This window comes from Alosa pseudoharengus, unplaced genomic scaffold, assembly GCF_046254945.1.
Source record: "Alosa pseudoharengus isolate Yale_2024_CS ecotype anadromous, Long Island Sound unplaced genomic scaffold, YU_APseudo_1.1 YU_APseudo_1.1_scf_29, whole genome shotgun sequence".
Lineage (NCBI taxonomy): Eukaryota > Metazoa > Chordata > Actinopteri > Clupeiformes > Clupeidae > Alosa > Alosa pseudoharengus.
In genome coordinates this window covers 76951-104782 of record NW_027468715.1, presented here as the reverse complement: position 1 = coordinate 104782, position 27832 = coordinate 76951, and the positions used below count along the sequence as shown (strand labels likewise).

General features: G+C 42.9%; 1 protein-coding gene across 1 annotated transcript in view; it reads right to left on the bottom strand.

Annotated features, from left to right (window-relative positions):
* Positions 1-27832, bottom strand: part of agmo (alkylglycerol monooxygenase) — a gene marked incomplete at its 5' end in the record, with an annotated part of 124832 nt that overhangs the window by 20271 nt on the left and 76729 nt on the right. The window contains one exon of the mRNA XM_076262447.1: positions 15774-15840. Within this exon, the coding sequence (XP_076118562.1) occupies positions 15774-15840 (67 nt within the window). The remainder of the gene's footprint in view (positions 1-15773; positions 15841-27832) is intronic.

Below are 27832 nucleotides of genomic sequence, written 5' to 3'. Positions count from 1 at the left end.
GGTAGCTTGCTATGGCTAGCTTTTGCCCTAGCTGGGCATCGGACATCCTTCCATCTATCCGTGAGCGGTGCAGCACTTCACTGTCTGGTCGAGGGGATCTCTCGGGACAGCTGGACCTAGGCTACTCTGCGAAAGATCTGCCGTGGCCGCCAAGCTGTTGCTGACCTGCGAGCTGCCATGCCAACTGCAGACTAACTGGGCCTCTGACATCCTTCCATCCATCCGTGAACAGTGCACTTCACTGTCTGGTCGAGTGGATCTCTCGGGACAACCGGACCTGGGCTCTGCTCTGCGGGGGATCTACCGTGCCCGCCGGGCTGTTGCTGACCTGCGGGCTGACTTGCCGGCTGCAGACTGGCGTTGGCGGTGGGGAGCTGCATTCTCACGGAGCAACGGGGTCGCTGTTGAGTCCACCGGGTTGCAGATCTGCACGGTCGCTCGGTGCTTTGGACTGTGCTTCCGTCGTCTCCAGACTGCAGTCTGGCAGGCCTGGCTTCTGGCGTTGACGTTGTCTCCGGACTGCCGGTGAGTTCGCCGGGATGGTCGGTTGCTGGGTAACTTTGTTGGCATTGCGTCGGTTGTGGAGGCGCGGCTCTGTGCGCAGTTTTCACAGATCATCATTGCCCTTGGACATTTTCAGCTGGTTTGGAAATTGGACTAATTTTAATATCACTTTTTCCCCTTTTAAAATATATTTTCTTTTTTTATTTGTTTATTTGTTTTGTTGTCTGTCTTGTATGTCTTGGTGTCACGGGTATGCTGGCGACTACGCCGCTCCGTCCGGCATTTTTTTGTATTTGTTATTTTTTAAATGTATTTGTCTTGTCTTGATGTCATGGGTACGCTGGCGACTACGCCGCTCCATCCGGCATCTTTTGTCTTGTTGTTATGTGTCTTGTTTGTGGAGCGCTTTGGATTGCACTATGTGCATGTTAAATGCGCTTTATAAATAAATCTGACTTGACTTGACTTGACTTGACTATCAATGGAGTACGACAGTGTGAAGGAGGCAATACTGCACAAGTACGAAATCAACGAGGAGGTGTACCGGAGGAGGTTCCGTGAACCGGATGTGAGGCCAGGAGAGACCCCCCGTGAGCTGTACACCCGCCTCAGGGATTTATTTCAGAAGTGGATTAGGCCGGCACATAAGTCGGTTGAAGAGGTCGCCGAGATGCTGATCCTGGAACAGTACCTCCGCACTCTGACACCAGACATTCGAGTCTGGGTGAAGGAGCACAATCCCCAGAATGGTCAGAGGGCAGCGGAGCTGGTGGAGAACTTCATGTCGGCCCGGCGGGGCCACAAACACTTCCGACTAGAGACACAGCCAAGCAGACCAGCAGCCCGTGGTAGGACTGAGGGTTTTGGTCAGGGGAGTGGTGCAAAGGCTAGTGAGCCCAGTAGAATGCCTCCCCGGAACTATTTTGTCCCAACCAAGCCCCGAGATAGCCTAGAGCCAAGAACCAGAGGTCCGGTGGTATGCTATTTCTGTGGTCAGGAAGGACACATCAAGCCTGAGTGCCCGAACAGGAAGCCCAAGCACTCCAGCCGTAGCTGTATGCCCCGTCCAGAAGAGGGCGGTATAGGTTGTATGGGAAGGCTACAGACAATACCGGTCCTTGTTAATGGGAAAGATGCCACTGCCCTGCTAGACACAGGAAGTACCCAAACACTTGTGCAGCCCCACCTAGTGGAGAAGAGGGACTTTGTGCAGGGTAGGAAGCTGAAGGTTCTGTGTGTCAATGGAGATGAACATGAGTATCCGACAGCAGAAGTGTACCTACATATTAGAGACCAGATGTATCAAATGATGGTTGGTGTGGTAGAAAAGCTTAGCCACCCTGTGGTAATAGGCCAGGACATTATTGTGCTACCAGAGTTAGTGCAGTCCAGCAAACCAGTGAATATGGTAATGACTAGATCCCAGAGCCAAGCACAGGGCCCTGAGGAAGAGAAAGCAGAGGAGTCCACTGAGCCAAATAGCCTGTCAGAGTTGCCTTTTCCAGAGGGGGAGAATACCCCTCCAGCCAGAACAAGGAGCAGGAAGAGCAGAAGACAGTGGAGGCAGGCTAGGCTAGTGGGCACCCTGGAGAGAAATGAAGAGCCTCAACTCACCCAGCCAGAGGATGATTGGGGTGAGGTCCCAGATAATTTTGAGCAGCTGCAGAGAGAGGACCCCACGTTGCAGAAAGCATATGACAGGGTCACACGAGTAGATGGTATGTCCACTGAGATGCCTACTTCCCTGTCTGGAGAAGGCTATGTAGTGAAGGACGGATTGCTTTACCATGAGCCAGGAGAGGGCAGGGCAGAGCAGCTGGTGGTTCCTAAACAGTTGAGGGAAAGGGTGTTAGCCATGGGGCATGCCATCCCATGGGCAGGTCATTTGAGTAACACCAAAAGCTATGAGCGTATTGCAGCCAGATTTTATTGGCCGGGGCTTTATAGTGAGGTGCAGCAGTACTGCAAATCCTGTCCCGAGTGTCAGTTCACCAGCAAGAGGAAAACTAGCCCTTACCCCCTTCAGCCACTGCCGATAATAGAGGTTCCCTTCACCCGCATAGCCATGGACATTGTAGGGCCGCTGGAAAGAACCCAGACAGGCAACAGGTACATCCTAGTCATTTGCGACTACGCCACCCGCTGCCCTGAGGCATTCCCTTTGCGCAAGGTTACCGCTGGTCCAATCGCACAGGCCCTTTTGCAGCTATTTTCTAGGGTAGGCATTCCCCAAGAAGTCCTAACCGATCAGGGCACAGCGTTCCTGTCAAAGACATTAAAACAGGTGTATAGCTTGCTAGGCATCAAGGGCATTCGAACCACCCCGTACCACCCTCAGACAGACGGGCTGGTTGAACGCTATAACCAGACTTTAAAGGGCATGTTGAGGAAGTTTGTAGCAGCCAATGGTAAGGACTGGGACCGCTGGCTGCCTTACTTGCTCTTTGCCTACCGGGAGGTCCCCCAGGCCTCCACTGGCTTTTCGCCTTTTGAACTTCTGTATGGGAGACAGGTGAGGGGGCCTTTGGATGTTCTGAGAGATGCCTGGGAGGGAACTCAGACCTCCAAGTCTCACAGCGTCCTCACACATGTCCTCAAAATGTGGGACAAGATGGAGGAAATGGCCGAGCTGGTGCGAGCTAACCTGGAGCAGGCCCAAACGCAACAGAAGGCCTGGTATGACAAGGCTGCCAGGCAGAGGCACCTCAATCCAGGGCAGAAAGTTTTGCTTCTTCTGCCCACCTCAGAAAACAAACTGCTTGCCAGGTGGCAGGGTCCATACGAGGTGGTGCGGAAAATGGGTCCAGCCACCTATGAGATTGACCTTCCTGGGAGAAGAAAACCCAGACAGACCTTTCATGTCAATCTCCTGAAGGAATGGCATGAGAGGGCCGTACAGCCAGGATTACAACTCCGGGTGCAGGCTGTGGCGGAGGAGGAGGAGAGTCCAGAGCAATTCTTCCCCACCGGTAAGCCAGTGTCTACCCTGGATGTATCCCACTTGAGCTCTCACTAGCAGAGGGAGCTAGAGGGAATCATTCCTCCTGACCTGTTTCAGGAAAAGCCAGGATTTACTTCCGTGGTGGAACACTCCACTCAAAGACACTACCCCCATACACCAAAGGATGTACCGGGTTCCTGAGCGTCTTCTGCCGTCTCTCAAAGCCGAGGTGGAGGAGATGCTGGCCTTGGGGGTGATTGAGCGCTCTTCCAGCGAGTGGAGTAATCCTGTGGTGCTAGTGCCAAAAAAGGATGGCAATATGCGCTTTTGTATTGACTTTCGGCGGGTGAATGCCCAGTCTCACTTTGACGCGTACCCCATGCCTAGGCTCGAGGACTTGATCGAGCGCCTCGCCTTCATCACCACCTTGGATTTATGCAAGGGATACTGGCAGGTGCCTTTGGCCAGGAAAGACAGGCCGTACACTGCCTGACCATCCACCCAACAGTGGAAACTCTAGGGTGTTGTTCTCTACCATTGATAGGCTATTGCATCAAACACCTTTTGATACACTCAGTCAGGCATCCTCTCTAAGATGCGAAGAATTTGCAGACTTCTTCGAAAACAAAGTAATTTCTATAAGGGAGGCTATTGGTAATACAAGTAATATGTTTGATAGTACACCCAAAAACAGCCCCCCAAAATTAAGGTCCTTTAGCACTATTACTCAATCTGAGCTTGGTAAAATTATAACTCAAACCGGCTCCTCAACATGTGTTTTAGATCCAATCCCTACTAGATTCCTCAAAAAACTATATGATAGCTTAGCTCCCTTTATTCTCAAGGTAATAAATACCTCATTAGAAACAGGTATATTTCCAACTGCTTTTAAAACCGCTGTTGTGAAACCTTTACTTAAAAAGTCAAATCTTGACCATACCAATCTGAGCAACTACAGGCCTATATCAAATCTACCGTTCCTGAGCAAAGTACTTGAAAAAGTTGTTTGTAATCAGTTAAATACCTTCCTCAACGAAAACAGTATCCTTGAAAAATTCCAATCAGGTTTTAGATCAAATCACAGCACAGAAACGGCTCTAGTAAAAATAGTCAATGATCTCAGACTGGCTACTGACTCAAACAAAGTCTCAATCCTTATTCTTCTGGATTTGAGTGCGGCATTTGACACCATTGATCATAGCATCCTAATTCACCGCCTTGCGAAGTGGGTGGGTCTCTCTGATAATGCTCTAAACTGGTTTCAAACCTACATTACTGGCAGAGATTTTTATATCAGTCTAGGAGATCATGTATCTGAAAAACATGACTTGCCTTTTGGTGTGGCCCAGGGGAGCTGCCTTGGTCCCCTGCTATTTTCCCTATATATGCTTCCATTGGGAAATGTCATAAGTCAGCATAATGTAAACTTCCATAGCTACGCAGATGATACCCAATTGTATATTTCTGTGGAGCCAACTAACCCAGATGGCCTTTGCTCCCTCACTGCATGCCTAACCTCCATTAATCAGTGGATGAGCAAAAATTTTCTGAAACTAAATGATGACAAAACAGAGGTACTTTTGGTGGGACCAAAACTAAAGCGAGATATTGTTCTTAGTAATCTGGGGAACTTGGCACACCAGGTCAAACCAAAAGTAACAAGTCTCGGTGTCATCTTAGATGCAGAGTTAAGTTTTAAGCCCCATATCAGTAAAGTTACTCAAACAGCCTATTTCCACTTGAGAAACATTGCCAAAGTGCGGCCCTTTTTAACTCAACAAGATGCAGAAAAACTAATTCACGCCTTTATCACTAGCAGGTTAGACTACTGCAATGCACTTTTCACTGGTCTTCCCAAAAAACATCTAAAGAAATTGGCACTCATACAGAACTCTGCGGCTAGACTTTTAACTAAGACTAAGAAGAGAGAACACATCACCCCTGTGTTGGCTGAACTGCACTGGCTCCCTATTTCCTATAGAATTGATTTTAAGGTTATGTTAATTACTTACAAAGCTCTGAATGGCACAGCACCTTCATATATCTCTGAGCTTTTAATATCTTATCAACCACAAAGGAAACTTAGATCATCCAATTCTAATCTTTTAATCGTACCCAAAGTGCTCCACAAACAAAGTGGAGAAGCTGCTTTTATCCATTATGCCCCCAAACTATGGAACACCCTGCCTCTGTACATCAAGCAGGCGAGTTCAGTAAATATTTTTAAAAAAGATCTGAAAACATACCTGTACAGGAAAGCTTTTAGTTAACTCGTCTTATCCTGTAGACTACTTTTTCAGATTATTCTACATCTGCTGCTATTGGAGGGCGCAGCCAGCCAGAAGCAGATGGGCTCCCCCTATTAAGTCAGGTTCTGCTCAAGGTTTCTTCCTGGAATATGGGAGTTTTTCCTTGCCACAGTTGCCATATGGCGTGCTTGTGGGGGGTAAGAGGGTTAAGGCTGCCAGTCTTATGACATGTCATTTTCTATATTTTTGATATGTTGCTGAGTGGATCATAAACGTCCCCAGCAATGAAGAAATGTGATTGATAATGACTGACTGACTATTATTTTGTTACATGCTTCAAATGTAAAGCACTTTGAGCTGCATTCTGTGTATGAAAGGTGCTATACAAATAAAGCTTATTATTATTATTATTATTATTACTGCATTCCGGACCCCGCAGGGTCTATTCCAGTTTGTGGTGATGCCATTTGGCCTGCAGGGGGCGCCAGCCACTTTTCAAAGACTTATGGATATTGTGTTGGCAGGTACAGACTCTTTTGCTGCTGCCTACCTGGATGACATAGTGGTGTACAGCGCCACCTGGGGGGAGCATCAGCGTCATCTAGGTGAGATATTACAGCGGATACAGCGAGCGGGCCTGACCATCCACCCAAAAAAGTGTGCCATGGCTCAGGAGGAGGTAAAATACCTTGGCCATGTTCTGGGTCGTGGTGTGATCCGGCCACAAAAGGACAGAGTCAAGGCGATACAGGACTGTCCAAGGCCCCAAACAAAGAAGGACGTCTGGTCGTTTCTGGGGCTGGTGGGCTGGTATCGCCGATTTGTGCCGGATTTTGCCCGACGAGCAGCTCCCTTGTCAGACTTGACTCGAAAATCAGGCTCCACCCAGCTTCAATGGGGGGAGGAGCAAGATAAAGCCTTTTTGGATTTAAAAGAGACCCTCTGTAAAGATCCAGTCCTCCAGAGCCCTGACTTTGGAGAGCACTTCACTGTCCAGACTGACGCATCTGGTGTTGGTCTTGGGGCGGTGCTGCTCCAAGGAGAGGGGGACAACAAGAAACCTGTGGCTTATATTAGCCGGAAATTGTTCCCGAGGGAGACCAGATATGCAGCCATAGAACTTGAGTGCCTGGCCGTGAAGTGGGCGATTGACACTTTGAAATATTACCTGCTTGGTCGAGACTTCACCCTAGAGACTGACCACCGCGCATGAAGGACTCAAATGCTAGAGTCACCCGCTGGTTTTTAGCACTGCAGCCGTACAGGTTCACGGTGCAGTACAGAGCGGGCAAGCAGAATACGGTTGCAGACTTTTTGTCTCGCCACCCTGTTGGCGAGACTCCAAAGGAGGAGGGAAATGTGAGAAAGTGAATCTCACTGTTACGGGTTCCCCCATTGACTATAAACTGCGTTACCCGCGAGAGCGGGAGTTTTTGGACATTTGCACACGCACGCACATACACCCGCACGCTCCCTTATAAACATTGACTGCTTAAATAATTATGTATTTTTTGGAAGGTGTATGGACGGCTTATGAACACAGGGGGTGATGTGTTTAAAGGGAAGGCCGGCGCGGGGCTATGCGCCATTAACCCTTAGAACCCGATTGACGCAAAGTGCGTCAAAAAACACACCCTTTCTTCTCTGTTACATTGCTCCGGAACGGTTCATCGCAGCGAGATGAAACCTTTATTGCACGACAGAGCAGAAGTGGGGCTTTCCAACGAGACTACACACTTGTCTGTACGATCAAGTATGAAAATTAAAAAAAATCATGAAATTAAATCATATTTACAGTCTATACTTCTCTGCGTTCACCTGCACACACATTACTCTAGTTTGAATTACTCGCGAACCCGTGATCGCATCGATATGGCAAGCATATGAAAGAGGGGGCACAGGGCTATCCATTGGTACCATGTTTATCGATCCTTCTGGCTTATAAAACCAGACGAAGTGACTGCAAAATAATAACGTCATGTACACAAACCAACGCTGCACACTCATTACTCTCGTTTGAATTACTCGCGGACCCGTGATCGCATAGAGACTCAGAGCTATCATTTGATACCAAGTACATCCTTCTGGGTTATAAAACAGACGAAGTGACAGCAAAATAATAACTTCATATAGCTGGACTTACCCCACGTTTGTGTCTGTTCTTGTGGCAAAGCATGTTTATAATCCAATGCTATCATGTGTTTCTCTATGGCAAAGCATGTTCATATTCCGGTTTTGAGATCCTAGCAAATTCCTGCATGGCATCCAATTCAAGGCTCACATTGCATCCCAATTTGTTCAACAAATAAACACCTTTTTTGCCTTTACTTTGTTCATGGCAATGCAGTAAAGAGTTGAGAATTATTATGACTGCATACACACAGGCACGCAGGCTAACACGCAACCTCGGGTCAAGTCAGGTCAGATCAGTTCATGTCACAGATATGGAGCGCAGAAAGGTCATTTTTCATCACTAAATAAAAAATGGCATTTATTTCCGTAAATCACACACCACATATTTCTGTAAATTGCTCAGCCCCAGAGTATCCCTCCAACATGGCAATTATATTGCCCGATTCAGGACAGTCTGCCCTACACACACATGAAATGCATGTAGAGCTGTGAGCTTGCAGTGGTGAGATACATGTCGAAATATAAAAAAAATTATAATACACTTTTTATATTTTAATTCTTTAAAAATCTAAATAAAATCAATGCTAGTATTAATACATGAAATGATCAGATCTGAATAGCCTAAACTCTCCTGAAAAAAACAATATATAATATATGTGTGTGGCACTTACAATGACCAGAATAAATCCTTATGAATAAAGGTAGTGAATATGCCCTAAAAACAGCTTAGGGTTTTAAGGGTTAACGCATTTGCGCTCATTGTGTTTGTTTGTAACGCGGTTAGTTCACAACACTCGATTTTATTCACAACACTCAAAACTCATTTGTCACTGCTTATAACTTCATACTTTACCACCTCCATGACATGTAGTGCGGTACCCACTATTTCATGTCCCATTTACTCCCTGTTTCTGTCTAAAATCCTGGTTAACTTATACATACGGTTACTCACACATTTCCTGGTTCGCGGTCCAGTTTGACTGTGCCTATGCGGATGCGCGCGCCGCTGTAGGGCCAGTATTTCTCCCCGTCCCAGGGCAGAGGGGGCAAAGCATTGTACACAGGGGTGTTTGGTTGGGAGTAATGTTTTGTATGTATATATGTGTTGTAAATAGGTGGTGTAAATGTGGTATAACATGGTTGATAGAATAAGAATAGTTTGTTTTCATGTAATGTTTATTTTGTATTTAATTAATATATTATTTATGGCCTTAGCCTAAAAATAATACCCTAATGTTGGTATGGTCCAATTAGTCCTGAAGGGGCCAATTTAGACTAATACTTTGGCCTATTTAAGAGGGCCTCATTCTGCATTAGGGGGGGAGGGTGAGTACTAGCTTCATGTGAGGCTAGGTGCAATTGTATTTTGTTTGCTGTGCTACTGTTTGGAGCTAAAAGCATTGTGCTATTTTGATTTATTTTTTATTATTTTTCTTTCTTGAAATTATGAGTTATTAGAAATTAGAAATAATGAATTATGATTTGTTTTGGATACAATATTGAGCTCTGGTTTCCGTGATTTCCTCCTCCACCATATAAAGCCAGTGAGCCTACACTTCCCCAATACTTGGGGTGACGCTCCGGTCCCTCACAGGCTTGTACAGAGAAACAGTAAGAATCAATATGCCTCTTTGTGGAAGCGTGGGATAGGCTACATTTCAAAGGCTTTCTTTCTTTCTGTCTTTCTTTCTTTCTGTTTTTGTTAACTTGTGGAATAGTGGAATATTTTTTGTTAACTTCTCAGTTGAAGTGAATTAATATAACCTTTACACATTTGTTGAACCATGGTACTAATAAAAACTACAGGATAGTAAGAGCTGAAATGTTGCTTCATTTATCCAATTTCCACCACTATGGAAAACGTGGGTCGGTCTTGGGCCTGAAACTCCCGGGCTGAAAAGTGGCCCCTGTTTGGCAATGTAGCTGTCTTTTTCCATTTCATGCAGCTTTTCTATTATCTTGTCTCTGAGAGCGGCTGGCTGCTTGCGTACAGGATGGATTACACCTTTTGCACCTGGTTCGAGCTTTATGGTGTATTTGCCTGGCATTGTTCCAGTAGTGCGCATCAGCTCTGGGAAATCGTCAAGTCCAGCGGGAATATGCTGCGTTTTGGCGCTGTTGGGATTCCTTTTATGTAGCGCCTCTCTGCAGCACTTTTCAGCATATCCAGGCGCACAATCAGCCCCAACGCCTCAGCTGAAGTGCCACTGAGCACATTCTCTTAGGCAATGTCCAAAATTTCAAACACTGTACTCACTTTACGCTTTCTTGACTTTACTTCCAGATTAACAGCAGCTACTGTACAGGCTTCAGCCTGTGGTTGGAGTACAGTGGGCGTCGCTTTCAAATGGCCACTTCAGTCGCGCATTACGAGGCGTGAAGCTGCGTGAAGCTTTAGTACCACTTTCAGCCACTGTGCGTCGCTCTGCCACTGTACATCGCTCTGCTGCCGCCCTTTCTGAAAAAGCAGGAGGCTACCATTAAACATAATTGTTGCCGAGAGGAATCCCAGCCTACAAATTCAATATCAAAATAAATCATGCATAATTAAACATTACCTCGATTTAGGCTACTTTGGTATGGCTTAAGGCTTGACTACACGGTGGTAACGAAAATCGAAATCGAAATTTGCTGTCTACATTATTGTCAGTGTTGGGGGTACAACAACTATGCAAATCAAAACAGTGTCTTGTTTGATAACTGAGCCAGTAGAGAAATAACTGTTCAGTGCGGTATGATGATTTTTTACGAGCAAGATGTTTTTGGTGCCCTACGCGCACTGCATGTTCTTAAAGGGACACCAGGCAACGTTTTCGTGTTAATTAATCATCTTCGTAAGTCGGTATATGGTTAAATGACTCATTACGGGGCGAATGAAGGCTCTCTCGCCCGCCCCTACTGCCTATAGGAAGAATATCCCACTTGCAAGTTCGTGGTATCCTACCCGCCGACCAAAGCAGGATCAGTTTACAGCACAGAGGCAGGCTAACGAAACTCTAGAGATTGTTGCAAACGTGTGTATAATGGCAGAGCCGGCGAAGAAGCAGCGAAAACACTTGACGGAAGACGCAAAGAAAAGGAAAAGAGCTTCAGACCGAGCGAGGGGGAGTTTCGTAGAGAAAAAGCATCAGGCTTGCCTGGTGTCCCTTTAAATAACAATGATCATCAGTAGCCTAATATTCGACCATTATTTTGTGTAAATGGGCTATGCATTGGGTTAGACACCAGGGGCCATATTCACAAAGCCTGTTATCTTACCACTAGAAGTAGGCTACTCCTAAATAGCAATAAAAGATTTTAGCTAGAAGTTTCTCTTATTAAGTTATTCACAAAGCCTTTCAGACCTACTCTTTGTAAGGAAAAATGACAACTCCTGAACAGATTCTGGAGCTGAGCGCTCTAGAATCTTTGACTAAGAGTGAGAGAGTCTTCGTTGCTATGGATGACGTTATTACTCATGCACGAGCTTGACTGAAGTGACCACCTTGATTGGCTGATGATTGTAACGCAGGAATGATTCCAAACACCTCCCTTACGATGAGTGGCAGGTGACAGGTCTGAGAATGCATGCGCTACACAAGGACGGAAGATGATGAATAACTGAATAAAAAGGCCTAGCCTAAATGAATCAAGACAATAATGTTACATTTAATTTACATGTTGACAATGATTTTGGTTGTTGTTGGTGGCATTATTGCATGTTAGTTATGCCTACAATGCAAAATTGCTTCCTCACGATTGGAAGCTCCTGTAGCCGCATAGGATTTGAAAACATGGCGAAATGCCACAAAACCGGTTTGTGAATAGGTCTGTGAGTTAGGAGTCCTCTCGACTTCTTTTAAGCTGTCACAGAGGTGTGATTTGTTGGGGGCAGGGCCGGATTAACTGGGCACAAATGTCTGATGGCCACCCCTGCCCCCCAGCCAACGTGAATCGGGCGGTCAGTTAATAGGCCTATATCGTGAAGATTTTTCTTGCCATCTAAGGCACGAGCGCATCTGTAAGGCCAAGCCTCACCAAGTAGCCCGTTTGTTTACAACTAACATTGCATTTAATTAAACTGCGAAAAGGCTATGCCGAAATATTTTTCAACATTTTGAATATTAGTGTCGGGTGAATTAGGAAATGTTCTCAAAGTAGCCTTATGGCTGAAAGCTGCTTAAATACTTTGTGGAAAACCCTTTATTTGTAATGAGAGCTTCAAGGCATATCCTCTATGACGAAACTAATCAGTCGCAGTATTCAGGTGTGATTTTGGCCCATTCTTTTAAACAGATAGTCTTTTAATATTGAAGATTCCAGGGGTCTCTCTTGTAAATCCTGATCTTTAGGTAACTTCCAAAACTGTTCCACTGGATTTAAGTCAGGGCCTGAATTTCCTTTCTCTGAAATCAATTGAGAGTTTCCTTTGCTGAATGCTTTGGATCATTGTCCTGCTAGAAGGTCTAGCCATGTCTCATCCTCATTGTTCTGGTGGATGGCAAGATTATCCCAGAAAAAATGAAAAAAATGAAAAAAACATTATTAAACTTTGACTAACATTTCGATGTGTCGATGTTTTTGACTAACGAACATCGAAACGTTAGTCAAAGTTTAATAATGTTCTGCACCTTTTACTAAAGAATAAAGAAAATTAAGAAGACATCTGAGCTGCACCGGCGTCTCTCCTTCTCTAACACTTTTTGGCTTTGGCTAAATATTTCTAAAATCATTTGAGTTTCACTAGTCACATGTTTTAACAAGCAACACTTGTTATTGAACTAATAACAGACGTGTGTCGAAAATTGACTTTATTTTCCATACGGAGAAATAACATATGCAGAGTCTAACCAAGGTCAATCTTGCCAAAAAAGCCCTCAAACCTGAAAACACATGAGGCAAAAGTGCAAAACATCACAAAACTAACTAAACTAACACGCGCATATTTTTGTATTGCAATCATTGTAGCCTACAGTTGTAACAGCGCGTAACAGTCGTTTTACTCCCCGGATGCGCTCATTATAAACGTTTAACATGTCCCAAAAACAGCTATCAATTAATCACCAAACGTCTTATAAACAAGTATTGCCAGGAGCAACACCTTGCAAAAAATGATAACAATAGGCCTAGGCCTTTATATGGCTCTGCTCCTGCCTAGATTCAAACTCAGAACTGCCTGAAAGTTGCAGACCTGTTCTGGAAATACGTGCATTAACCCACTCGACCGTCAGACAACGCTATCTGCTTCGAGTAGGCCTATTGGGTAGGACTGTAGCCTACACTGGTTGCTTGAGTGACCGAATTCGTTTTTCTTTGTCATATGAATGCTGTCATTTTGTTAACATTACTGTTAAGGAGATGCTGTCTATATTTCAACCTCGTTAGTGTAGTAAAAAAAAATCTGAACTATTCACAAGGTTTCTGGGCAGCATATTTATGTTCTGTTAGCAAGCGAACTTCTCATGACTACCGACAAAGTAGCCTACTGCCAGCTGACGAAGCTCTCATTTTAAAACATTACTGAGAGACAGACACTGTACAATCAAGAAATCTTGCCACTGAATCCAAAACTATGTTTAACATTATGTACAAGGCTTTGGCTACAGTGGACTAGCATGTTGCAGGGGCTGCTAAAAACACAGAGAAACGCACTGAAAACTCGGCCAATCACAGCCCTTGCTGTCGAATGCGCCGTCAGCGGACTATGCTGCCCCCAAGCGGCTGCAGTTGTACTTACATTTCACCATTCACCATGACCGTGAATGAAGTGTCAATTTTTAACTGGGACCCACTGTATGTGGATGTGAATGTAGTTCATAAACAACGCGCCCGCGATCGTCGGCACTCATTCCTTCTAGAAGAGGGGACCTTTAAACGAGCACTTCCCTTTGCTTGGAGGAATGGTAAGCGTTGGATCATCTAGTGCCAGACGAGTGGTTACTTGTCTCGCCAGGAGAATGGACATCAGCTGTCGGGAAATCAGAGCCGCGGTAGCCAGCCGTAGCCTACCAGGGTTCACTTGGAGACACGTAGGCGCTACAAACCGGAGAAAAGATTTAAAGAATAGACTATGCTTTCATTCTGCTGTAGGCTATAAGGAAATAGATAGGCTATGTTAATAGATACCGTTCTTAACTGTACATTTTGTTTTCACAGACTAACTTTGCCTCTTAATGAGGCTGTGGCCTCCTCTTTGCTCAGAGCTGTTTGCAAGTCATTCAAGCAATTCGGTAAACTCCAGGTTACTGTCCATAGAAGTATATGTGTTAGAGTGGAGGAGATGATGTTACCCAGCCTGTGTCCTGTCATTCAGGAAGTCAAAGATCCAACTGCACAGAGAGGAACTGATGTTCAGGTCTCTCAATTTCATGATCAGCCTCGATGGAAGTATGGGGTTAAAAGCGGAGCTGTAGTCGATGAAGAGCATCTGTACAAAGGTGTTTTTCTTATCCAGGTGAGAAAGAGCAGTGTTCAAAGCAAATGCTATCACATCGTCTGTGGACCTGTTTGGCCTATAGGCAAACTGGAGTGGATCTAATGTAGAAGACAGGGAGGATGTAATATGATCTTTAACTAACCGCTCAAAACACTTGATAAGAACAGAGGTGAGAGCAATAGGTCAGTAATCATTAAGACAGCTCACTGTTGATTTCTTAGGGACGGGAATGATGGTGGACCTCTTGAAACACGTGGGGATAACAGACTGATGCAGGGACAGATTAAAGATGTCCATAAATACCCCAGCCAGTTCAGATGCGCAAGCCTTGAGAACACAACCTGGGATGTTGTCAGGTCCTGGAGCCTCATGTGTATTCACCCTTCTAAATGATTTACACACATCTCTTTCAGATAACTGAAATGCGCAACTATGATGAAATTCGTTCAATAAGCTCCACTTTTCATGCCATGAACGTAACATGCCTATGATAAGGCTTTGCAGTTGTCCAATATGGTCAATCTATTGTCTCAATTGTGTTTAATGTGAAGCGCCCAAGCTACATTCATGCATTGTTTTGCTCCGGTTGAAAATGTTTCAGCGTGATCAAATGGGTTAAAAAAAAATTTGTCATAAATATAACATGCCTATGATTAATATATAGTGTATCTAATCTAGGCCTCTCTTATGTTCAATCAAATTGGCTTTGCCCACCCATTTTGTTTTTCTGTGCCCACCCATTTGAACATTTCTATATGCCACTGTTCACATGATCCAACCCAAAATGTGAACAGATCTGCAGGCCGGCAAATTTTCAGCTCGTTTTTAGACACACGATGTGGCAAAAAGACGTCTTCCCACTAATGTTGCGTCATCTCAGTGTTGGGGCTAATAACATCTTGACATCATGTCCTCTAGTTTTGACATGATTCTGATAAATCACCTACAGTAGGAGAAGTGCGTCAGAGTTGATCATGTGCCACCAGTGTAATAGTCATTCTATCTGTTGCCAGATGGTGGCTCTATGCCAGATATGCATTGTGGACATGTGAATATCATCATTACCATAATAATTAACAATCTGTGAAAAATCTTAAAGAAGCTTTACCCAACTCTTCCAAGAATACCACCTCTCCTAATACTACTAACAACCCAACACACTTAACATGCACTTCCCTTTCTTCCCTCCCATTCCCTTTCTTCCCTCCTCTACCTGCTTCTTCTTCTACCACTTTCCCCTTTGACTACACTTTGACCAGTACTTAAAACTCTCATCCTCTGGTAGTAGTAGTATTAATTGTTTTCTCTGCATTATTGTTTGAATATCACTCCTCATTTGCTAAATGAATAAAATGTAAATGTGAAAATGTAACTTGATTTAAACATTAAGAATAAAACATTTAGAACTACAATTAATCCTCTTACTATACCTCAAAGACATTAAGTTAGCATTAATTTGATTTGAACACAATTTTCTGTATTGTGTTTGGCATGTGTAACTTGTGCAATATGATGCATATTCTGGACATACCATGATGAACTCGGTGGTGACTGGGGGTGTTTAACACCAACTCAAGGATGCCAAGATCTCGCACCAACTGTTGATAAAAAAAAAACATACATTTTTTTCAACATCTGTGCAATTTCTTCTACAATTTGTGCAATTTCATCAGAGACTGCTGTAAATCCTATGGGCCACTAAATTGATAAATTGATGATAAGGCATATATTCTCAATGTTGCAGCCACTTCTGGTTTAGGGCAACCTGGTGAAAAGACGTATGGACAACTGAAGTGGATTAACAAATGACAGTAGCCGCGTGATCTGATTGGGCCATTTTTAGTTTTCCCCCCCGACATTGCACTGTGCCTAGTTCAGAGGACACTGTTCCCAACTATTTTGGCCTACCTTCAAATGCTTGACCTCTTTAAAAAGCTAAGACCCTGTAGTTTGCTAGGAAAAAGAATAATTGTGAGAAGACTGGCACAGAGTTACAGAGGCTGCCGGATACAGAGGCTTCTTTCTGCCGGATAACAATCTCTGAACTGACCATATTTCAGCCCTCTAGGTCACTTGATATGACTTAGAAATACAACACAACTAAGCCCTAGAACCAGGTCTTGTGAAGCTTTGTGCAACAGTATATAAATATAGAATGAAATATGAGTTCTTTAGACCATTATTTGCCAGAGTATGCTTATGCTTTTTGTAAAATGCCCTATGGAAACTCCCCATAGGACTTTTGGTCACCCAAAATGCATACTGACAATAAAAGGCTTACTGTGTGGCAACCTCTTGGTGTAGAAGCATAACCCGCCTGGTCTCAAATGAAAGGTTACACTCTGCAGTTTCTTGTAGACTATTTGGATTGTATGTCAGGGGTTCTGATATAGATTGACAACACACTGATATAGAATAATTACACAAAAGTCTATATTTTTGCATTTTCTTTGTTGGTTTAATGGATGTGTGTACTGTAAGATGGGACTATACATCTGCACAACTAATATTGGATAAAACAACATGAATATTCAATTTCTAGGGATTCCTGTGAATATTTCAAGACTCAATATGCTGCATCTACTTATTGCTAAGGGATATACACTGCAGCTAGAAACAGGATTCGTACACCTATTCCAAGATCAAATTCAAGCACTTTCAAGGTAAATTTTCAAGCTTTTCCAGCACATTACAGCGGTGGCAAATTACATATTAAAAGAATACACTAACGCAAAATATATATATATTTTTTTTATCACATTAAGAGATGGTTTTAACAAACAAAATTGTGTTTCTGTGAACTCAAACTAATGTTAAGGCTCGCTCTTTCATGACAGTCAAGACTGATTATGTCTCTTTGTTGACAGGCCTACATCTGTTATCATGAGCTACAAACCAGTAGGCTAGCAATGCGGAGATGTGACGTTGGGTGACGTTCAAGGTGACTGAGTTGTCATATAATTGGATAAATTTAACTTCTTGGCAAACGGCACGATATGCACATATGCATGGTGTTTTAATGCTCTTTCCACTTACACTGCAAAAACTGCTTATCTAACAAAATCTAACTAGAGTGTTATTAATCTTATATCAAGATAAAAAAAACTAGTTGGTATTGTTTTCAGTATAAAAAGACTTACGCTTTCTTGTGAAATCATTTTACTTAATTTTGAAAAAATTACTTATTTTAAAACATCTCATCTTGAAAACAAGCAAATTTGTCTGCCAGTGCGTTAAGCAAATTTGTCCTAAAAACAAGCAAATTTGTCTGCCAGTGAGTTGAATAAGTTAGGGCCCTATCATGACATTCTAAAGTGCATCGTCACTCGTCAAAAGTCTATTCAAATTTAGTAGGATGTCCATTTCACATTGTGAGGGGTTTCGTTATCAAACGTGGAGCGCATGGCGCAACAAGGTGTTCCTAGGTTTTTTAATCAGTCATATGGGTGTGTTTGAGGCGTAACATCATTTTAAACCAATGAGAATGACATCTGTCATTCCCTTTAACGGCGCAAAGCATGATATGTCAAATAAATGCATCGGTATTTTGGCATTCAATGGCGCATTTGAAGGAGGCTGCTTGCGAGACCATATGGAATAGTCATTCTTAAACCATGTTTTACTAAAACCTAGCATAGCCTTCACGCATTTCCACTCATCTATTATTTAAACTCATTGGCAAAGTGAAACTAACTTCACCAAGGTGTCATTCAACGACAAGACAGTTATGCAGTTACTTTCACTATTGACTGACAATGGGTTACCACCGAAAACATAGGCTGGAAAAAGCAACACTTACCCTAATATTGCTCAAATGACTGAATAAAACAACATTTATCCTGCAGAGGAGTTGATTATATATCGTGACAGTGCGTCTTCAGCTGTGCTCCATACGTGTCTCTCGCCTCTCCCCTAATCACTTTTAACCGTCATTACCAATTTGCAAATGATGGTGAATAACTACTCATCATGAGATGTACAGTATTTCGTAATATCTTTATTCTAATTATGTTTCCCATTGTAATCGTGCAATTTGTAATGCTTTGCATGGACGTGTGCTGGTGTGCGTTCATGAATGATAGAAGGATGGTGCGTGCACCTGCCAATATGACTGTTGACTTGCGCTCTTAAAATAGCATAAGAACAACTCGCCATTGACTTCTGACCAGGTTTAGGCGGTGTATGATAGCGATTTTTAGACAACGCGCCAGGCCCCTCCCTAGGTTGTTAATTGCCACACCCCTGGGCACAATGTTTAAAAAATAAACGTGCAAAATAGCAAATTTAACTTTCCGCGGGTGAAAAGCGAGTTTTACGCCATGCGCTGGTGCCCAAAATACAGCCCATAAAGTCTTCTTAAATTAAGTCAAAATGATCTTTTGAGAGTGCGCTAGGTAAGTCTTTTCATACTAAAAACAATACCAAATAGATTTTTTAATCTTAATATAAAGATCAATAACACTTGGTTAGAATTAATTTTTTGCAGTGTAGGGCCTATAATTAAATGGCTAGCATTACAGTAGGTCCCTGTTAAAAATTGACACTTAAAAATTGACACGATCATGGTGAATGGTGAAATGTAAGTACAACTGCAGCCGCTTGGGGGCAGCATAGTCTGCTGTAGCGTTTCACGGTCGAACCAGACGGCACATTCGACAGCAAGGGCTGTGATTGGCCGAGTTTTCAGTGCGTTTCTCTGTGTTTTTAGCAGCCCCTGCAACATGCTAGTCCACTGTAGCCTAAGCATTGTACATAATGTTAAACATAGTTTTGGATTCAGTGGCAAGATTTCTTGATTGTACAGTGTCTGTCTCTCAGTAATGTTTTTAAATGAGAGCTTCGTCAGCTGGCAGTAGGCTACTTTGTCGGTAGTCATGAGAAGTTCGCTTGCTAACAGAACATAAAAATGCTGCCCAGAAACCTTGTGAATAGTTCTGACACTAACGAGGTTGAAATATAGCCTTTGCCTACAGCATCTCCTTAACAGTAATGTTAACAAAATGACAGCATTCATATGACAAAGGAAAACGAATCCGGTCACTCAAGACTGTGCCGCAGCCGTGGGGCAGAAGACGCTTGGTGGCCGTCCACAACGTTATAAACTTAACCTAAATAGTCGGCTGCTGTAAGCTACAATCGGATTGTATTGTATACCCCTGTTGTCTCAATGATAATAACATCTCATTTCCGACTATATTTCAAAGTGTGCCGTTCATTTGCATTATTAACATAACATCGTATTTTGTCATTTTTGGCGAAGACATGCATTCCGTTAGGGATATTGAACATATTTAACATTCTCTAACCATCGTGATTTCGAATTGGTGCAGTTGTCAGCACAAAAACTCATTTTATTCTTTTGCTCTTTTGCATTGCTCTATGCTGTTCTATGGTGCTTTCTGCCTCTTGGTTGCGCATGTATGTTTTCGTGACGTTTCATAGAAATCCATGTATAATGAGCGCATAAAAAGACTTGTTTTGGTACATTAATCTAGGCTACGTTAAGCTTTAAGGATTGTATGTCCTTAATTTATTTATATAGGCCTATTTAGGCTAGGCTACTTGCGCAAACCCTGGATAGACTTTTATTGCCACACAACAATATTGGTGGTATTTGTTACATTAGCTTGAAAAGGCACCGCTTCAGAAAGCTGCACTGCTTGTGAAAGAAGGGGGTGGGGGAGGGGAGCTTGCAGCCAAGTGTCGGAAAAATGCATAGCCTACAACACAGAACCCGCTTCTCGCATTAGTCACTGGCAGTAGACACTCTTCCAGCCTAATGACTTTCACACATTTTGAATGATTTACAGTATGCCTAGACACATTAGCGCTCCACATGTAGAAACTGTGCAGAATAGGCTACAATGTGTGAATGATGCTCAATGATTTGCCAATAGCCTATAATAGTCTTCTGCTGGGTTGCATGTACTGTATAGCCTACAGTTTTACTGTACATGTTTTCAGCCTTTATTGGTTAAATGACCATTTTTATTACGAAAATATTTCTTAACTTCAAAAACTCAGTGTCTAAAACTCGGTGTCATTCAGACTCAACCCTCTTGACGTTTGGTGATTAATTGACAGCTGTTTTGGGACACGTTAAACTTTCTTTATAATGAGCGCATAAAACGACTTGTTGTTTTGGGACATTAAGCTACGTTAAGCTTTTTCACGTTAAGGATTGTATGTCCTTAATTTATTTATATATTTAGGCTACTTGCGCAAACCCTGGATACTTTTATTGCCACACAACAATATTGGTGGTATTTGTTACATTAGCTTCAAAAGGCACCGCTTCAGAAAGCTGCACTGCTTGTGAAAGAAGGGGGTGGGGGAGGGGAGAAAGCTCGAGTAGCCGAGAATGATCGGTTGAAAGCGGAGGTCAACAACCTCAAACGAGAGCTTTAACAACTCCGAGAGACCAGCCACTTGGAAAGCCACAGAGACATTTTACAGGAGATGAGAGCTGGAATCAGAGAACTTCAGGCGACGCTACGTGAGCAGAGAAGTTATTCGACGCCTGAGAGACCAATCCCCAGGTGCACCTCGACACCAGCTCCAGAAACGTCCTCCTTGCAGATGTCTCCATTGGCCCTCTCCATCACACTCAACGACAGCATCCAAGTTCCTAGTCAACACGCAGACGTGACCTTGCGTGATGTTGGTCCCGAAGACCACGCTAGAGTAAGAATCACCAACAGAGCTACGGCCAAGTGCCAGTGGGCAGATACGGATGTCTGCTCTTCAGGTCCATCGTCACAGAGGAACACTATAAAGCCTGGAGCAAAACCACCAACTGGGATGGAGCGAAGGGCAAGCGAGCACTGCCGCAGAATGTGAAACACTTTGTGGTCTCAACACTACAACGAAAGTTCCCTGCTATGGGGAGGAGTGAACTGAAGGACTGCATAAGATCAACTAATTCCTCCGCACAACACGCAGATCTTCCCAGGGATTCAACGTGCTTTAGAATGTTGAATGTAGACTGTTCATTATTTCAATAAATACGTTTTCTCTGAAGCACTTTCCCGACTTCGTCTTTCTATAGGCTAAGCATATCATGGAGATAGAGTAGAAAACTGGATTTAACTAAACAAATGTAACTAAGTAAACTGATTGTTTACTCTACAGTAGGCTATGTTCCCCCTCTCAGGCTGTACAGTAGGCCTATTGAAAGTAGACTAATGAGCTTAGACACATTAGCGCTTCCAGCCTAATGACTTTCACACATGAATGATTTACAGTAGACACATTAGCGCTCCACGCAGTGGCGTAAATATAGTAGGTGCAGCAAGTGCAGTCGCACCAGGGCCTGTGACCTCCGTCGCTACCCCCGCAATGCAATTGCTGGAAAATTCTATACCGGTCCTTTCTGACTACCTGCGTGCCTTTGACCAGGCCAAGGCTACAGCGCAGACACTCGCAAATAAATGGGGGTTCAGAGTACATTTGAAAATGTTAGAGCACGGAGAGTGAAGCGTCACTTTGACGAACTATCGGAAGATGAACGCTTAACAAAGGCGAACACTTTAACAGGGGGAATTAATTGGGCATGAATCATTGTGCTGAACGGTATTTGTCAATGAGCAGAAACACACACGACATTCAAACTATTGATAAGATGTACTGGTCTGTATCTAGGCTAACATTGGACAAATAAATGACACTGACTCGCCATATCCTGACTCAGGAAAAAAAAACATTTTCTTGCTTTGCCGCAAACTCAGCAATGAAATCATAGGCCAGTTTGCAGGTAGCCTAACGTCTTTTTCATAGAAGGGAGAGCCTAGTCTCTCCTGTGACATGGAGGTGCGCAAATAGTTTTTAATAGCCTGTTCAACTTCGAAAAGCTTCGTTCACCCGATGCCAGTCACTGATCGCAATTTCAAAGTTCGGAAAGCTTCATCTTTTTAAGTTTTAAGTGCAGTGGCCCCTATCTGCCCCCTTTGGAATTATATCTCGAGCCTATTATAAGGTCCAGTGCGTTATGTCCTGGGATTCGGATGTGCTCAAAAAGAAAAGAAAAAAAACTTTTTTATAGATGGTTATGAGGAGCAATATGAGAGAGAGATTGATGATCATTGATCGTTGTTTTGGGACGTTAAGCCTTTTCCATAGGCGTCAGTGAAGGAGATTGAAGAATGACCATTTTTTTATACGAAAATATTTCTTAACTACAAAAACTCAGTGTCTAAAAACTCAGTGTCATTCAGACTCAACTCTCTTGTTGTTTTATTATCTTTTTCGTTGTCGTTTGAACGTTGGCAAGCAGGCATGTTGCGGTTGCAATTTAAGTGAAATTTCTACAGTAGGCCTACAACATGCTGTTTAGGCTGGGCTACTGTCAATGTACTTGTACAGGTAAATGTTCAACAATTGCTGGTGTACAGGTTATATAATCAATTAGCTAAATCATTTGTCCAGCTGTTTAAACATTTTTTCGTGCTACATTCAAACGCAAAAGGTGCTTTGATATATTTTTCGTTTGAACTACGGCAAGCAGGCATGCTTTGGTTGCAATGAATGAGGATAATTGCTTTTTTTTGCATTATTTTGAATATGACTTGCTCCAGTCTCAACAGCACGTACTTTTTCCACACGCTAAGTTCTAACACACATATCCCCTCTCGCTTTCTCTCTCTCCATCCCTGCACACGGTGCTTTCTTAAAGGAGCTGCACCATTTTACAACAATTGCATCTACATTTTCATATTAGAATGTTTTGTCAAGTGTAAGCTTAAACTACCGTGATCAATTTAAGTTCCCGTGCCCCCGCTGCGTCATGGAAGCAGTAAGTCAGTCACATCAAAAATAGTAGTGGCACCCAAGTGACACCTTGTGGTTGTTTGTGTCAACTGCAGTTTGTGCCATTTCTGCCGAGAAAATGGGGATCGTGATTCCTGAAGGAACCCGTCCAAACTTAACAGGGACCCACTGTAAACCACAAAACTGAGCTGAAGTCTGACACATGACCAAGGCCATAGCTAGGATTCAAATACCAAGGTCAGGGGTGTTGATAGAAATGGTGCCACCCGCAGAATGCTAGGGGGATCCGGGGGCATGCCCCCAAGGAAGAGAAATGTGCAAAATAACCCCTTAAATGATGACTTGGTGAATACTGCAGAAACGAATTCATAAATTGACATAATATTTCATACATTATAGCATAAATCACACTTAGAAATACAGCCTATTAGGCATAGTACATTTATAGAAGAGCAAAGTAGCCTATATAGGCCTATGAAAGACTTAACCATAGAGGGATGTAATATAAAGACTATCATGATCATTTTGCCATATGATGTAGAAACAGTGTATAACATGTTTTGTTTGTAAGTTACACCAACACACTTTTCCACAATATTCTACTTTTTTAGATGCACTGTATAGAGCCTTTTCTCCAATTGGTGTTGAGGATATTTATAACTTTCTTCTCATTTTTCACCTTTCTGCCTGGTTTCCCTTCTCCTGTCCTCCTGTCTAAATAACTGATCAATTATAAATAACAATAATCAATATCATGCTTAGATAATATCCATATAATCTATATCTACTATTATCTACCATCTCAGCTACTATGGCCTACTACTGGTCCAGACTATGATATAACATTAATAGGCCTATAGCTTAATTTTCAGTGCAGGTTAGCTTGCTGCAATTCCACTGAATTCCAGCCTAACATTTTTGAGTAGGCCTTGAAGTCAGCCTTTGTTCAGGTCAGATGATTATTTTGGATAATGGATTTGTGGGTTGTGGTACTGAAGTTTATGTGAGCTGTGTGAGACACTGTGTTGCGTTTGTTAGTCAGGACATAGGCCTACTCCGCGAGAATCAACTCTAGGCTACTTTCATTTTGAAAGCCTATCTAGCGGTATCTACAACTACGTGTCGCGTGACGATGCATTGATGTAAGGATAATTGTCTCGTCAGCTAGGTTTTTAGTTAATAAATTAAAATTTCACATACCATAAAGTTTCAACCTAACTTTCAATAAACTTCAACCTAACTTTCTCCTTGTCGTCCAATGACTGGAGCTATAGCCTATTCAACATGTTAGCTTTCATAGCGACCTAGCTAGCAATCTGTATGACCCTATATGATTTTTGTTCAGCGCATCGAAATAGCTGTTTTCTAAAAAACGCTCATAAAAACAGCAACCTCACTCACTGCATGTTGGTGCAGTCATCTCCAACTGTGTGCAGGGGGACGGGGTCACGCATGAAAACATACTGGCAGATCAGTCACACATGTAGAGATGCAAGCGAGGACCACGGCGGAGCAGTTTTTATTTCAAACTCTCCGATTTTCTGCATCTAATAAGCTAACTATTCCATCAAATAGCTATTTGTATAAAAATAAATACAGTTACATTTCAAGCATTTTCAAGCACTTTATTTGAAATGCAAGCACTTTTCAAACCTTGAAAACACAACATTAAAAATCAAGCATTTTCAAGGATTTCAGGCACCCATACGAACCCTGTAGAAAGTAGGGAAGCACCAAAGGCAGAGGACGGGGGAGGAGGGCTTATTTGACTAAATTTAATTGAGACATAGTAAGATTAATCTGACAATGTAAAGCACTAAACAGATTGTACATGAAACAGATTATCATGGATTCCGAAGCATTCTAATGGTGTTTAACATTACTATGCTACATAGCAATATGGTGCATAGCCTACAATTGATTTAGAATGTTTGGGGGAGGTGGGAGAGGTGTGCTGTGGAAGGCACACTGTTCCATATCAGGTAAAATGGACGTGTTTTTTTTTTTCATTCAGACTGAAATGAATCTGATTAAAGATTTCAACCGAACTGTTTACGTGAATGCTAAATAAACCGATTAGCATTCAATCTTTGTTTACAGGAACAAGCATTTTGGGCGATCTTGCCGATCTAAAACTCTGCACAAAGCATATTGTTATCACAACGCAAAGCGCATTCTTATCTTACACTCGAATTTTTCGCCATGCGCATGTCTTTTATTGAACAATGCGCTCAGGGGTGTGACAATTAATGACCTAAGGTGTGGTCTGGCGCCTTATCTAAAAATCGCTATCTTACACTATCTAAAAAGCATTACGCCACTGACCAAGAAATACCTGGTCTAGTGAAAGGCGCATATTAAGCACAGCTAAAGACACACTGTCACGAGATGTAAGCAGCAACTTCTCTGCAGGATAAATGTCCTTACGTTTTTTATTCTATCATTTGAACATTATTGGGGTAAGTGTTGCTTTTGTCAGGCTATGTTTTCGATGGTAACCCATTGTCAGTCAATAGTGAAAGTAATTAACTGTGTATAGCTGTTTTGTCGTTGACTATGACACCACAGTGAAGTTAGTTTCACTTTGCCAATGAGTTCAAATAATAGACGAGTGCAGATGCGTGTAGGCTATACTCTCGCGTGCAAGCAGATTCATTCAAATGTGCCGCTGACTATCAAAATACCGATACGCTGTTTGAAGTTGCACTGCTTGCTGTTAAAGGGAATGACAGATGTAATTTAATTGGTTTAAAGGATTTTATGCCCAAAACACACCCATGACTGATAAAGAAACATAAGAACCGCCTTTTTGCGCCAAGCACCCAACATTTGGTAACAAAAACTTAAATAGCAATAATAACATTCTAACGCACACTATTGACTTTACTTATTTTATTCAGAGCGAATAATACGTTTCACATACAACGTCCTCAGGTTCGCTAAGGTATGGTCTGAGTAACTGCTTGCTGTTAAAGGGAAGGACAGATTGCTATTGAATGCTAAGCTGTTTTCGGAAGCTTTGTCCTAGAGTGCCAGCAATCTAGACCATTGATGATTTGTGTACAGCCACAGCATATTCTGTGTTATAGCTATGAACACATACAATTGCTCGTTTAAAAGGTGAGACTTTAAGCTCTCAGTGGGTGCAAACCGTGTATTTCTACACACCTCTGTTCCTGAGAAATACCAAGCTAAACAGTGGCTAGTTTTCATCAAAATCGCTGTTTTTTTTCTAGAAATGGAGATATAACGTCTTTCATGAAATATGAAGTGTTGCCTGTAAACTTTCTGGGAAGTGACCTAGCAAGACCTAGCGAGACTGCCACCTAGTGATAGACCCACGAAAATGGCCTGGTTTTGAGCTGACGTGCATGTGTCACTGATTCGACCCAAAGCGGCAACCGAGATAAAATGTCCAGATAAAATGTCCAGATTGTGCATTTTCATGAGTTTTCGATCGTCATATATTTAATTTCCATTCATCACAGAGTTCCCAAAATCACATATAAGGTGTGTTAGAGTGTCTAGTTTCGTAATTAAATAAAAGCTAAAAACGTAATATTACGTTTTTGGCACTCAACACATGGGAAGGAAAAACTTAATATTACGTTTTTGGCACTCAATGAGTTAATGGTAAGAGATCGCACAGGGATGGATCGCACAGTGGTTGTTTAAGATTAAATTACAATGCCAGACACCTTCAGATATGAGAGACCCCCTCAGATTTTTGACTTTGTTGCTTTCATGACAGCCAGTCCTCACTCTATGGGAGCTCGACTCCCTCTGGCTCCCACGTAATTCGAGCACTGAGTGGCAGTACCATTATAGTAGTAGTAAAAACAATATAGATAAATGCAGTGTATTAACAGAATATATTACAGAAAAACTGAATAAATATGGATATTTAGAATGAACCATATAAACAGATATCTACAGTATGTACAGCTATGTGCAGTGGTAGTGCACCATTGTAGTGCAGAGACAGTAACATTATAATAGTATTAAGAATAAGTATATGTGCAGGATGTAGAGCAGTATAATATGGCTATGTATAAGTGTAATTACAATATGTACATTTGTAAATAGACACTATGGATGGGATAGGGTAGTGCAGTTGTGTCGGGGGGGGGGGGGGGGTGCTGGGGGATGTCCGCCTCCTTGTTGTCCCTGTCAAGGCTGCCATAGTCGTGGACACCTCAACAGGCACAGGCAAGGAGGCATCAGGCGGGGGCGGGGGGTGATGGGGGCTTAATTCGTTGGATGTCACCGGGATGCAGAGCTAGTTTAGTAGGGTGACAGCCGCAGGAAAGAAGCTTCCTCTGAACCTGCTGGTTCGGGTGCGGAGAGACCGGTAACGCCTCCCGGAGGGGAGTGGGGTGAACAGTCTGTGGTTGGGGTGAGAACAGTCTTTGATGATGCTACGCGCCTTACGCAAGCATTGTTTGCTCTGGATGGCCTCGATGGAGGGGAGTGAGGAACCGGTGATGCGTTGGGCAGTTTTCACCACCCTCTGCAGTGCTTTCCGGTCATGGGCAGAGCAGTTGCCATACCAAACTGTGACACAGTTGGTGAGAATGCTCTCGATGGTGAAGCGGTAGAAGTTCACCAGGATCTGAGGAGACAGATGGACCTTCTTTAGTCTCCTCAGAAAGGTGCTCGTCGGTGTGGCGGAGTTTCCGTCCGTCTCGTTGATTTAGCAATCTCTGGGATTACGCCAGCGTTTCTCAAACTGTGGGTCGTACGGGTGTACGATATGTACGCTAAACTGTTTTTACCGAAAATACTTGAAATTAACAAGCATATTACCACTAATTTGCCAAATCT